General features: G+C 39.5%; 1 protein-coding gene across 2 annotated transcripts in view; it reads left to right on the forward strand.

Moving 5' to 3' along the window:
* The window catches only part of wrnip1 (WRN helicase interacting protein 1), a 51,293-nt gene extending 41,720 nt beyond the window's left edge, over positions 1-9,573 (forward strand). Inside the window, exons 4-7 of one of the 2 annotated variants that reach the window (XR_011348330.1) lie at positions 726-958; positions 3,152-3,303; positions 5,105-5,184; positions 7,210-7,297. Coding sequence is in view for 1 of the 2 variants with exons in the window: in XM_069909906.1 (XP_069766007.1) it covers positions 726-958; positions 3,152-3,307; positions 5,105-5,184; positions 7,210-7,446 (706 nt within the window). In the remaining variant the exon portion in view is untranslated. Of the gene's footprint in view, positions 1-725; positions 959-3,151; positions 3,308-5,104; positions 5,185-7,209 lie in introns of both variants that reach the window. The other variant, XM_069909906.1, reaches the window with a different exon arrangement.
* The last annotated feature ends 4,457 nt before the right edge of the window (positions 9,574-14,030 follow it).

Raw genomic sequence — 14,030 nt, forward strand, 5'->3', positions numbered from 1 at the left:
GGGGTACCAGTTATCTATCATGTTATTGTTCATCTTTCGAGCAGCTTCATGGAGGAGGAGGAACTTGCAGATTCAGCGATGGTTAAATGTTTTCAAAGAATGTGACTGAAAATAAAGTAAAAGGTTTTAAAGTTTATGTATTTATTCAAGTGAAGTTTGTTCAGTGTAAATTCAGTATAGTATTTTTGTCTTTTTTTTAAACTTTATACAAGTGTATTAGTTAGGCATTGTAAGAGTAAGTCTCAAGCAACCAGAAAGTACACATCCAGCATCTGCCAGTCCCTATAGGTGCTGGATACCAGGGGTTTTACTATATCTCCATCTTCATGTTGGTATTTTATTTGTGATGCAATGATGCTAATATGTCTGCTTTAGTCCACACTCCAACTGCATGCTTTACAACAATTAAGAGTTGAGCTTCCTATCAGAATGTGAAAGAAAAGTTATCTCCAACACCTTACCCTTTCTCAACTTGCTCAATATTGCTATTAAACTCAGTTGTCTCATTTTTATTTTCTCTTTGCTGTGTATATCGCCATTGTACAAATTGGTTGCTCCAAGTTCTACAATACTGCAGTGAGTATACTTGAATGTTTCCAAACTAGATTTAGTGCACCTTGGCATCCCTCTCCCTCCCTGAATGGATGCTAATACGTGAAGGTCTTTCGTTCAAAAACTGGCTAAAAAAGAGGTTAAATAACTTGAACTTTACAACTGTCTCTCAGGATTCCTATTTCCATTGAACCAGAAGCAGTTCGAAGTATAGCGTTCCTTTGTGACGGCGATGCAAGGGCTGCTTTAAATGGACTCCATCTTGCAATTCAGGCAAAAATTGCTGAAGCAAAAATGCAACAGTGCAATAATGGGCAGCAAAATACTCCAACAAGGAAGATTGTTATTCAAGAAATGCACATAAAGGAAGGACTTCAAAGATCACATTTACTATATGATCGAGCAGGTAAATTCTTTAAACATAAGACTGAAAATTCTTTCCTCTATAGGTGTTTTCACACCACAAGTGAGCAGTGACCCTACTTTGTCCTGGAGAAATTCCCAGGAATTCAGGACCTCCTGGGCCTTCACACCATGGTCCAAATTCCTGGGAATTTGCCCTCTCTGCAATTTAGGGGGAGTCCTGCCCCCAACCAATGATGCATTAGGCACTCACTGGACTAAGTCCCTCCCCCCCCCCCCCCCAGTCCGTCCATTGATTGCCTGCCCGTTTCCTCCTTCCCAGCCGTCGGTAGGTTTGACACTCGCCTCCCCTCTCTCACCCGGCGGTCAATCGCTTGCCTGACTGCTCATCTCTCCTCCCACCCCCACCCTCAGATGATTGTCTCACTCATCCGCCTGCTCTCTCTCTCCCGGCTGTCCGTCGGTCAGTCAGTCGCTCGCCTGTCTGCTCCCTCCCACCTGTCGGTAGGTCAGTCGCTCGCCTGCCCACTCCCTCCCTCCTAGCTGTTGGTAGATCAGTCGCTCACCTGCCCACTCCTTCCCTCTTAGCTGTTGGTAAGTCAGTCGCTCGCCCGCCCACTCCCTCCCTCCCAGCTATCAGTAGGTCAGTTGCTCACCTCCCTACCCCAACCCCATGCTCCAGGGCCGCTTTGGCACATCGTGATGGTGGCACAATGAGGGATGAATGACCAACTTCATTTCCCATAATCCCTCTCGCAGCTGGAATCGCTCTGGGAAATATAGCTGCGAGAGGAATTATGGTTAACAAGGACACCCATTCATCCCTCATTGTGCTGCCGTCGTGACCCACTGTGTCCGGTGGTAAGTATATTTTAATTTTAATCGCCTACATGATGAAGCATGTGGTGTCATCGGCAAACTTGTTGATATTATTGGAATTGTAGAGCAGTGGGCTAAGCACGCATCCTTGGGGGGAGCTTGTATTGATAATCAGTGAGGAGGAGACATTGTTTCCAATTCGTACTGACTGGTCTTCTGATGCTAAAGTCAAGGATCCAGTTGCAGAGGGGGGTACAGAGGCCTAAAGTTTGTTCCTCTTGACCAGCTGTTGCTGTTTTCAAGGTGATCCAGGGCTGAGTGGAGAGCCAGCGATATTGCATCTGCTATGGAGCGATTGTGATGAAAGGTGAATTGCAGTGGGTCGAGATCTTTGCTTAGTGAGGTGTTAATTCTGGCCATGACCAACCTCTCAAAGTATTTCATCACAGTAGAAGTTAGTGCTACTGGGCGATAGTTGTTGGGGCAGCTCATATTACTCTTCTTGGACACCGGGATGATTGATGGTCTTTTGAAGCAGTTGGGAAGCTCTGACTGCAGCAATGAGAGGTTGAAAATATCCGTGAGCAGTCTTGCTAGTTGGTTGACGCAGATTTTCAATACCTTGCCAAGTACGCTGTCAAGGCTTGACGCCGTGCGAGGATTCACCCTGTTGAATAATGTTCTGATGTCCCCTTCAGAGACCGATATCACAGGATCCTCGGCCATTTCAGGGATTCTGGTAGGCACTGTTCGGTTCTTCTCAAAACGTGCGTAGAAGGTGTTGAACTCATTGTGTAGTGAAGCAGCACAGCCACCTATAGTGATGGTCTTTGCTTTGTCGGCTGTAATGGCCTGCACTCCCTGCCATAGCTGGCGTGTATCTGTCTCTAGCTTCCTTCAGAATTGCCATTTTGACTCAGAGATGGCTTTCTTCAGGTCATGTCTGGACTTCTTGTAAAGATCCCGATCCCTTGCTTTAAACTCCCTTGTTCTCCCCTCAGCAGGTTGCAAATACTCTGATTCATCCAGGGCTTCTGGTTGGGGAACACCTAGAATGTGAATGTGGGCACACACTTATCCACGCAGGTCTTGATGAAGTCAGTGGCACATGTTACATATTCATTCAACTCTATGGATGAGTTCTTGAATATGTTCCAGTCCACCAATTCAAATCAGTCCTGCAGACACTCCTCCGCCTCCCTCGACCACACTTTCTCTGTCTTCACCACTGGTGCTGTGGTCTTCAGTCTCTGCTGATACACCGAGAGTAGAAGTACAGCCAGATTATCGGACTTGCTGAAGTGCGGTGATGGTATGAAGTGTGGAGCTTGCCAGTTAACTATGTCATGGTCATGGTAAAAGTACTGCGTTAGTAATAAAGTCACCCAGTCAATAACCATGTGTTATCTGTTTTCAGGTGAGGAGCATTATAATTGTATATCAGCGCTGCACAAAACCATGCGGGCCTCAGATGAGAAGTCTGCCCTCTATTGGCTGGCCAGGATGCTGGAAGGTGGTGAAGATCCACTATATATTGCACGGAGACTGATACGATTTGCCAGTGAAGATGTAGGTAAGGCTTCAGAGAAGCAATAAATCGTCTGATTGTGTCAGATCTTTGCCTGTTAATCTTGGTCATTTGACAGAAAATAAAGGGACACTGAAGGACTAAAATGATTTGTGAGAATCTTTCTCACTGCTCTTCATCTGTACTCCCTACTGCTCTCAAGCTCTATGACCATGTACTCGCTCAGACTTGCTTTCACAGCCACGTGTCCTTCTGCATCTGCCAATCAAAATGATCATGAGCTTTCGTGATGCTTCTTGACCTGAAATTCAACCTTTCATTGTATTAAATGAAAAATTACAAACCTTCATTGATGCAAAAAAAATTCCCATAATTACTTTTCAGTTACATTATGTGGGCCATACAATGATTTCTAAATACAATTTACTCCAAGCAGTCTAAATTGCCCCCTTCCTTCACCAAAAAGAGTGACTTAAACTAATTAACGCTTTTTGTGTTGTTGGAAGAATACTTGCATCATAATCATAAACTCTAAATTTCTTGGTAAATTTAATAAATACCTGACATAGAAATCACCCAACCCCTCATAAAATGGAAGAGCATAGAAAGATGGGATAGATGCCTTTATACGGATGGTAATGGTGTTCAAAGGTGACAAGCATGTTCTGGAGACAAAATTCTTCACCATTTAATTGACTGACCTGCACATAAACAAACAATGATGACCTGTTCTTATTTTTCCAGGGATTAAGCCATTGTGTTTTAATTAGAACATAATTAAATGAGGGGGTAATTTTCTTAATTTGAACTAAAATTGTATGAGGTTTCACTTCTAGTTGTCATTGAAATATTTTGTCCCCAATATATAGTATTTCTACTTAACAATGGGGTCAAATTCTAACTGAGAGCAGAGGTGGACGTCTCAAACTCGCGTCTAGTAGGTAGCATTTAGATTATATAATATTATAAAAGAGCTGTAATTCAAGTTTGACTGTACAGTTGACTCAAAGTACCCAAGGAACGAAATAATTATTGTCAAACTGAGACACTAATATTTTAAACATAATGAATTCACTTGGAGATTCTAATGAAAACTTTTTTTTGTCTGAATTCCTAATATTCTGGTTCAAGTCAAGTTTATTGTCATCTGATTGTACAAGTACAACCTGATGAAATAGCATTCTCTGGTTGTCTGCAAAACATGCAGACACACAACTAGACATGACACACATACAGACAAACAGTACAAATGTAGGACAAATATTTTATCTCTACAAATAAATAAATTTTATTTGTATAAATGAGAGTCTCGGGTGGTTAGTGTGAACAGTTCCTTGATGATTTCTCTCCCAAGAGTTTCTCATTTCCAGCTTGGAGATGCAATATTCTCAACAAACTACAGCCAAGAAAATTAACTCCTGAAGAGTAAGTTGCCTGGTTTTTATGGGGCAGCTTGCCAAATTCGGTTATGTGAGTGAATCCCCTTTTATAGGGCATCTTAATCTACTTTTGCTTAATCTACGTGGTTACACCAAGTTGCATTTGGCTCCTATTACTCTCTTTGCTTCTTGATCCTTTTGACTTTTTAAAAATATTTTATTTTTGGTTTTCTTTTGTTTGTGACTTCTGTCAGGTAAACACTTTGTTGACTTGATCTAATGCATTGTTTCCACTCCAAAATCTTTGCAGAATATTCATCATTCATTGAAAGCTTCAGAACTCGTCTTTATAGTCTGTTCTGTATCTGCACAATTGTATAACTTTTAAGTAAATATTTGATGTTGATGCAACAACTGAAAAATTCTATATTGAAATTGGTTGTCACTTTTTGATCTTTTATAGGAATTGCGGATCCTTTGGCTTTGACCCAGGCGGTTTCTGCTTACCAAGGATGTCATTTTATAGGGATGCCTGAATGTGAGGTATTTTAATCCTGCCTGTGTACCAGGAATACAATTATCTTGTACTTTCTGAATTCCTTTGGTGTGTAGTTTGCTCTTTTAGATCATCTGCCGCAGACTCCTCTATCATTAGTATTTGAAGTATTTCAAAAAGTCGAATGTGCTTCAAGTCCCAAAAGAAGAGTTACTAAGTTGGTGCAAAGGTATTAAGGCAAGGATCACTACTGCAGTGGCTAACATTATATCAGAAGCTGATGAATGGTACAGGCACAGCTTGTGTTTGAACTTTATAGCTGCACATTTTTGCAGTTTAGGAGGAAGCTACTTAACTTGAATCATTTAAGAGTGTTTGAATGCATCTCTGTTGTATCATTGTTTACAATCCTCCTCCAAAAATTTGGCATGATATAGCATGAGATTTTGGACGTAACGGTGAAAATTGTTGCCCATGTGATTAAGAAATTACCTTGTATATCAGGACCTAAGTAAGATTTCTTCTAAATGGTGGTCTTCCATGACTTGCTGTATTGTTATTATTGATTTCTAAAGATGGTTCCGATTCAAGGTTTTGCAACACAACATCTGCAAACTTTCCAGGTGTAAGATTTTTAGGAGCCGAATTCCAGATGAGAAACATTCTGAATCCAAGATAGCCATTTTGCTTCCTAAACAAGCTTTTAAGCTTTCTTCTATTGTGAACCTTTTAATTAAAACAAAAGGCTTATGCTTTATCAGGACAAGAATTTCCATTGTTGCATCCATTGGATCTGTAATATTGCATCATTAAGTACCTCTGAATGATCATCACTGCAATGCAGGAAATACTGCAGCCAATTTCTGCAATACACAAAAGTGCTGGAGAAACTCAGCAGGACCCCCAGCATTTATAGGAAGTAATCAACGTTTCAGGCCTAAGCCCTTCTTAAGCCTTTTATATACTGAGAAACATGGGACTACTTTATGCTAGAGCGTGAACACTAACCCTGTAAGAGCCACATCACATTTGAGAGTGGTGCATGCGCAGTGAGACACATTGTATCTATACGCAACCCAGTAGCTGAATGTGAGTAAAGAAATGTGCTGTTAAACTTACAATCCTTTCTAGTGTTTATTAAGACCTCTGATGGTACAAAGCCAATTTCTGTTTAGCTGCGTATTTTGTGCAGTTGGTTAAGGATTGAAAATTGGCCATGAGATCTTTTACATTCTGCTAACTAATATTTTGTAATGTTTTATGTTGGCTTCAGTAGTAGTTGACACCCTATTAAACCTTTCAAAATAAACTCAGTGCTGCACTAAATTGCCAGCCCCTTGACTGTTCAGTAAACTTTCAAGATTGAAAACAGAAGGAATCAACAAGCCAGAGTTTTGCACCACCAACCACTAAAATAGAAAGCTCCATCATGTGTGTTTTGGTCTCCGGAAGGAGATGTGACTACATGCCTCAGGGTTGTAATGAGACACTACTCCTTCTGATTCAAGATTTCCAGTCTTTCTAAATCTGATGTGATCATTAATATTGTCATCCATACTGGTGAAGAACATTTAAATGAAAGAAAGGAATTTAAATGTTAGGTGACAAAATTGCAGAAGTATTGGTCACAATTTTCTGAAGCTCTTTTACGTCAAATAGTTCTCACTGTTTAAAGTACTTAAAGTTAACATCTAATGAGGTAGATGAGAAAAAAATGTTTCTCCCTGGTAAATCTGAAGACAGCATTGAAGTACCAGCTATTTTCCTTTATAGCACAGCGCTGTTTTCAATTGATCAAAATATTGTTGGTTACATTTCAGAGACAGGAATGAGCTTTCTCTTTTATTTAAAAACACAGAAATACTGAAGGAAACTCAGCTGGTCTCGCAGCATCCATTGGAAGTAAAAATGTAATACAGATGTTTTGGGTCTGAAGAAGGGATTAGGCCCAAAACATAGGTGATATATCTTTACCTCCTATGGACTCTGCGTTCCTCCAGCATTTCTGTGTTTTTACCACAATCACAGCATCTGCAGACATTCATGTTTCACTTCTTTCTTTTATCCTCCAGGTTATTTTGGCACAGTGTGTAGTATACCTAGCGAGAGCACCAAAATCTGTTGAGGTTTACATGGCATATGGAGCCGTTAAGGAATCTGTGAGGAACCACAAGGGACCCTTGCCTTCTGTACCACTACATCTGAGAAATGCACCTACAAAGCTCATGAAGGATCTTGGCTATGGGAAAGGTTATAAATACCCTGCAAACAATGAAATGGCAGATGGACCATGTTCAACAAAAGAGTAGATGGATTGTCACGATAGTCACATTTGTTTTTGTCTACCAAAATGTTCAGATATGCTGTGAAATAAATTTTGACCAACAAGAGAAAGCATACAGAATTTGTGATTCTTAAATTTCCAGTTCCTTCTTTCAATTTCATACATAGAGTAAGTTCTTTATTGAAATGCTGGAAGATTTAAGAGAGAAAGAAATACTGTGGCTTTGAAATTTAACAGGAATTATCCTAGTCTGTTCAGTAATTATGTTTTATGCCATTCCTCCAAATCTCCACTTTCAAGCAATAAAATTTGTTCCCAATTTGCAGTTCTTGAAAGGAATGAGGAATATTTCACTGAATTCATAAAGATAGATAAATAACTATCTGGTAATTAAATTGTACTGTGCTCGAACAGGGTTTTGTCTAAAACTTGGCGAGAGGAAAAAGAGGAAACTTTTTTGTGGAATTAATGACATAAGACAGAGAGTTAGGATAAATGGGTGTTTTTCTGATTGGCGGACAGTGGTAAGTGTCTCACGTTAGGGTTAGGGATGGTGCTGGGAGGCAGTTGTTTACCATTTACATTAATGATTTGGAAGAGGAGACGGAAAGTAATGTTGCAAAGTTTACGGATGATACTAAATTGAGTGGAAAAGCAAATTGTACAGAGGATGTGGAGGGGCTGCAGAAGGCTATAGTTAAGTTCGGTGAGTGGGCAAATATCTGGCAGATGGAGTACAACGTTAGTAAATGCTAGGTCATCGACTTTGGGTAGGAAAAATAGAAGAGCAGATTATTATTTAAGTGGTGAAAGATTGCAGCCTGCTGTAGTGCAGAAGGACTTGGGAGGGCTTGTGCATGAATTGCCAAAAGATGGGTTGCAGCTACAGCAGGTTATTAAGAAGGCAAATGGAATGTTGGCCTTCGTCGCTAGAGGAATTGAATTTAAGAGCAGGGAGGTCATGCTGCAACTGTACAAGGTACTGGTGAGGCCACACCTGGAGTTACTGTGTAGAGTTCTGGACTCCATACTTGAGGAAGGGTATACTGGCCTTGGAGGCAGTCCAGTGGAGGTTCACCAGGATGATCCCGAAGATTAGGGGGTTGACCTATGAGGAGAGGCTAAATTGCCTGGAATTATACTCACTCGAATTCAGAATAATGAGAGGCAATCTTATAGAAACATTATGAAAAATTATGAAAGGGATGGATAAGATAAGGCAGGAAAATTGTTTTTACTGGTAAGTGAGACCAGAACTAGGGGACACAGGCTCAAGTTTCAGTGGAGTAAATTTAAGACAGAAATGAGAAAAAACTTTTTCCCAGACAGTAGTGACTCTGTGAAATTCTTTGACCAGGGAACCAATTGAGGCTACTTCAGTAAATATATTTAAAGTTCAGTTAGATAGATTTTTACATAAAAAAGGAATTAAGGGATATGGGGAAAAGGCAGCTAGGTGGAGTTGAATCAATGATCAAATCAAGCGTGATAATATTGAATGACAGAGAAGGCTCAACGGGCCGGATGGCTGACTCCTGCTCCTATTACATATGTTCGATGATCAAATTCTAATATTCTCCACACACAGTGATTTATTTGTAGTGCACCATGTTAATCTAGAGAACAGGTCCTCATAAGTAACAGAGAGTATGTTAACTGCAGGGAGGAACGTAGCTCTCTAAATTGTACCAAGAATTTGCTTGTCAGTGAATTGAGTGCAGGCTAAATTTCTGCATTATTGAAATTTAGCACAGACATTTAATGATGAAAGTTAACCAGTAAATTTCTGGTATTTGTGACTGTGAGAACCAATAGTGATGTTAAAAATTGAACTTATTTTTAGTATAGCATCACTTGCCTTTGGCCTGTGTGCTGAAAACTCATAACTACCATTGGTGTTTAATTCTTTAAAAAAAAATCTCTTAACCTCACGACCAGCAAATTGATCAGAAAAGTTTGTTGAGATGGGTTAACTTATACCCACTTTGTGGGTGATATTGTTGCAGATAATTAGCTAGGAATACAATGAGAGACAAAAAAACTGTTCTTGTATTAAGTTGTATGTATGGTTCTATCTAACATACAAAGCTTTACCAAGTGTTAATTTTCTGAATTAAAAAAATATATATATGTATACTAAAATACAACAAAACATTTTGATGGAATACTTTTTACCGTGCTTTGTTCCATAATTCAGTTTTGATCTCGCTTCATTGCTGGTTTATGTCTAATGACATCTATGACTGCTCCCCTTATTTTATGTACCCTTATGATTTTGTATACTTCTTATGAGGTCAACCCTTCAGCCTCTTACACTCTTGGCCAAAAAAGTTTGATGTTATCTAGTCTTTCTTTGTTATAGGGACTGAAGGGCTTGAGTTACATCCTCAGGTCCACCCTTCATGAGTAAATGGTGAAGCAACCAATCTTATCCTATTTGTACAGGACTTCTATGCATCTGCATTCAGATAGCAAAGTCCAGCGACCTCTCATCATTCAAGACAGATAGGTCATAAGGAATGTTCTGCATCAGATTCGTTTTGTCACGAGGAGCACTTTGCCATGAGTTTCAGTGGAATAAATTGCCGAGAAGGAATTTGGTAGGTACAGTGGAACCCTGATTTTACGTACCCTGATTTAATGTAAATTTGGAGATAATGCAGTGAGTCGTTGGACTCCAATATATACAAGGTATGTGCCGCTTAACGTCCAGTTCCATTCTTTGAAATAGGATGTTAAGCAAGCCCATTTTAAAAGGTGTAGTACCAGGGACGGCCACTGTGGTGCGTCGGATGTTGAGAAGTGGGGCATCTACATGAAAGTACAGTAATATTTACCTTGGTGGGGAATTTGGTGCATGGATGCACCAAACAGGGGTATGGTGAGGGGCACAGATTGTGCTGCTGCAATCGACTTGTGTACACAGTGAAACCCTGATTAGTGCAACAATATGTAATACAATTTTTTTTTCACCCAAACCATCGCATTATAAAGGAGTGTCACTGTATGAGCTAAATGCCATTTTAAAAGTCTGAGACACTCAGAAATCTCTCGAGTCTTTTGCTTATATGACAATTCCACTTAAACCAGGAGTTTGGAAAAACTGACTATAGAAGTTGTCTCTTTTGAGCAGAGTTTGATCTGCCCAACTCTTGATGCCATTCTGTGCCTGTTGTCAGTCTGACCTCACCATGAGGGATTCGGTCAGCTCCAAGTTTCAAGATATGGTTGCCAGGTAAACCCACTTGAGCCCACTGTTGACTGAATTCTAGCCCACAATACTAGAGAGAATTTTTACATTTCTGTGTTCCAATGTGTTTTAAAGCATTATATGTAGAGAAAATTATTGCAACATAAGCAATTTGTTGATCATGATATTTCACCAGTATTTCAGATCAGTAATATTTTAGCAAATTCCAAAGAATAACAAAAAAAGTTAAAAATGTACTGTTTATTTTAAATGTTTTATTCCTGCTATATTATGGGTTAACATACGTTTTAGAACAGTTCATGATTAAATGTATGTTTGAAAAAACATCAGTCATTATGATAATTGCCAGCCTACCCTTCAAAAAAAAAGCAATGATTCAGCTGGAATGTGCTATTATGCACATTTAGCCACCATCAGTTCTTAATCCAGCAGCTGTTGTTCATGTTTGACCTTTGACAGTCAACATTGGTAGGTCGTCCAACCTTAAAAATTTGGGGCAACATGGGGATTCCAATTCAGTTCTTGTATTACCGCCATGACTGCAAATAACAGGTGTCACTGAAGGGTGTTAATAAACTCTGGCTAAGTTTATTTCCCTCCTCCTTGAGGTGAATCCAGATGTAGGACCTCCACTGTCGCCAAGGCAAATTGCTTCCTCAGCACAGACTGGGAACTTTCTGTTCTGTCTGGCTCAGTCACCCTGAGGATAAGTTTACTGAACCATCAGGAAGCTGAGCAATGACTGAGACGATCATTTATAGTGGGTGCCAATAGTGAAATTGGAACAAAATAACAGCCATCAATCAGTTCCAAGATTCATACTATAGTCTGTTTCTTACCTAGTCAATACACAAAAGTGCTGGAGAACTCAGCAAGTCATACAGCTATTCCTGTGTAGCAAAGATATGTAATCAATGTTTCATAACTTGACAAAGGGCTCAGGACCGAAAACAAAACATTGGTTATAATCTTTACTGCAAAAGGAATGCTTTGTGACTTTCTCAGTTTCTCCACCACTTCCCTGGGTTTTAAAGAAATAAGTTTTCGATCAAGCTTCATTTTAAAGTGTCAGTATTGTTTCTCTGAGGTTCTGCTAAAAGAGCAATAGAGAATTGACTGCATCACAAGCTGTTCACCCACCCTGTTCCCCTAATGTCAAAAACTAAATATTTGCCCTTCCACTTCACTGAATTTGATTGTGTCTTGGGCAGAGAGGATTTATAGTTTTTCTCAGGAAAATTACCTGGTGTTTCTGCGCTAGGAGAAAAAAGTAAATAGATTAATTGAACAAGTAACATTGAGAAAATAGAGGGAATCGGCAAGATTGTGAAACGTATTGATTGAGATAACTGACGTTTCCAAACTTTTTATTGTGTTTGACAAAAGAAATCCCAGAAGAATGTTCTTCAGACATCATTGGAAGTCTCACCACGGAAAGAAGCCACCCGCCTCTTCTTAAGAACATAAAAATGGGCCAATTGTTGGTCATTCCCATTACCTCAACTCCACCTTTCAGCAGTGTTCTAATTACAGGGTTCCAAAGATGTATTGCCCATTGAGCATATTTCCCCCTGGTCAAATTATGTAGATTTTTATTCTGAGACCTGGACTTTCAGTATCTATGTTGTTTAACCCCATTTAGGAATACCACATAAGATTACTAAGTAACTTAAATTATGGCCTCCAAGAACATGTTCCTCTATCATGGATATTAGTCTGTGAACCAATGCTGTATTCTTTTGAAGGCGTTCATTATTGGCCAAAAAAAAAAATTAAAACTAGACTCATCATTCCAGTCTGGTTTGGGTCCCTTGCTTGCTTGGTTTTGTTGCTTATTTTCTTTACCAACTTTTATCCCTTGATGAATTATAGGATCCTGTCAGACACTATAATTTCTGTAGCTTTCTTCTTGAATCTACTACTATTTCTAAATTTTCATCTCAGTTCATCTTGGAACATTGTTCTTGCAGTTTGTGTTGCAAATGATAATGCTTATCATTTGTCGGTCTACTGTCACGTTAACTTTTCTCAACTTAGGCCACTTTGTCTCTCATACTAATGTAGCTGCAAGACTAATTTCAAACAATTAGCTATCCAATGAATCACATTGTATCTCTCTCCACTCTCTTGCAATTCTTTTCCAATTTATCTTCAACTCCCTTTTGAAAGTTTCTGCTCCATATGCTTGTCTCTTCAAGCAGCCTTTACTGTGTTATCAGAATGTGCCACATTTAGAATAAAAGCTTATTATTTTCCCCTGTTTGTTTTAACCTAAATCTGCCCTCCCAGTGCAAATGTTTTTTTTCTATTCTTTTAAAACCCCCGAATAATTTTGAATCTCTGTTGAACTATGGCCAGCAGTTACACTTTTCTGTCCACATTACAAAAGCATGTCCACCTTCACAGAACAAACAGTTCTTCTCAGCAGGCAAAGTCTCCTTTTCTTCAGTTACTTTATCCTTTTCCTTATTTACAACTGACACAATTTTGGACTCGGCAGTGACTTAGACTTTTTTACATCTTTGCTCGCCATTGGAGTGTCCTTGATATTTCCAAATACTGGTACAGTTGCACTCAGCACTTGCCACGCAAGGAACTCCACAATATCCTCAAAGGTGGCATCCTTTCTATATTTTGTCTGAAGTTTACAGACTCTTGTTCTCCATGAATCCTTCAGCCCATAAGGCAATTTGTTTGTGACGATTAACATATTAGTCAAGCTCACGCACACGGTCGATATCTTCCATGGCATTACAACATCCTCTTAAAAAGAGGGTGTATGCTTGTGAAGCCTTTGTATCCTAAGATTTTATTGATGACCATGAAAGAACCTTGTCTACATAGGCCCTTGCGATTTTATGTTCATAGCCAAAAATGATCTTGTACTAATGCTTTTGTGAATCCCCTTTCTGGGTCCATATGCAGGCAACTCCTCACCAGTTCCTTTGGCTGTCCTCCAGTATACTCTTCCAGGTAATAAAGACGATCTCTGTCATTTTTATTATTACTTTCTATATTATGTTCAAAAGATTTAATGAATGATTGATACTGAAGTGGATCTCCGTTAAAGACTTAAATCTCCTTCTTGGGTAAGGAATAGAGAGAGACTTTGTTGCTGCACCAGTAAAGCAGTAATTTCATTTTGCTTTGCCATGATTGACAATATATTGTCTTGTTTACCATGTCTTGAAGCCAGATTTGTAGCCAAAAAATGTCACGTGCTCGTTCACCCTGATCTTGTTCCACCAGTCGTTGAGTTTGAACACCAAGCACGCATAACACAAGCCAATTCAACAGACCCCAATGGACTAGCGGCAGCAAATCCAAACTGTTCAAAATGTCGCAATAGACAGAAGGAGTCCACAGAAGTAGGCTTACTGTTTCTAATGGCTGTAATG

The sequence above is a fragment of the Narcine bancroftii genome, chromosome 1 (assembly GCF_036971445.1).
Source record: "Narcine bancroftii isolate sNarBan1 chromosome 1, sNarBan1.hap1, whole genome shotgun sequence".
In the NCBI taxonomy this organism is placed as follows: domain Eukaryota; kingdom Metazoa; phylum Chordata; class Chondrichthyes; order Torpediniformes; family Narcinidae; genus Narcine; species Narcine bancroftii.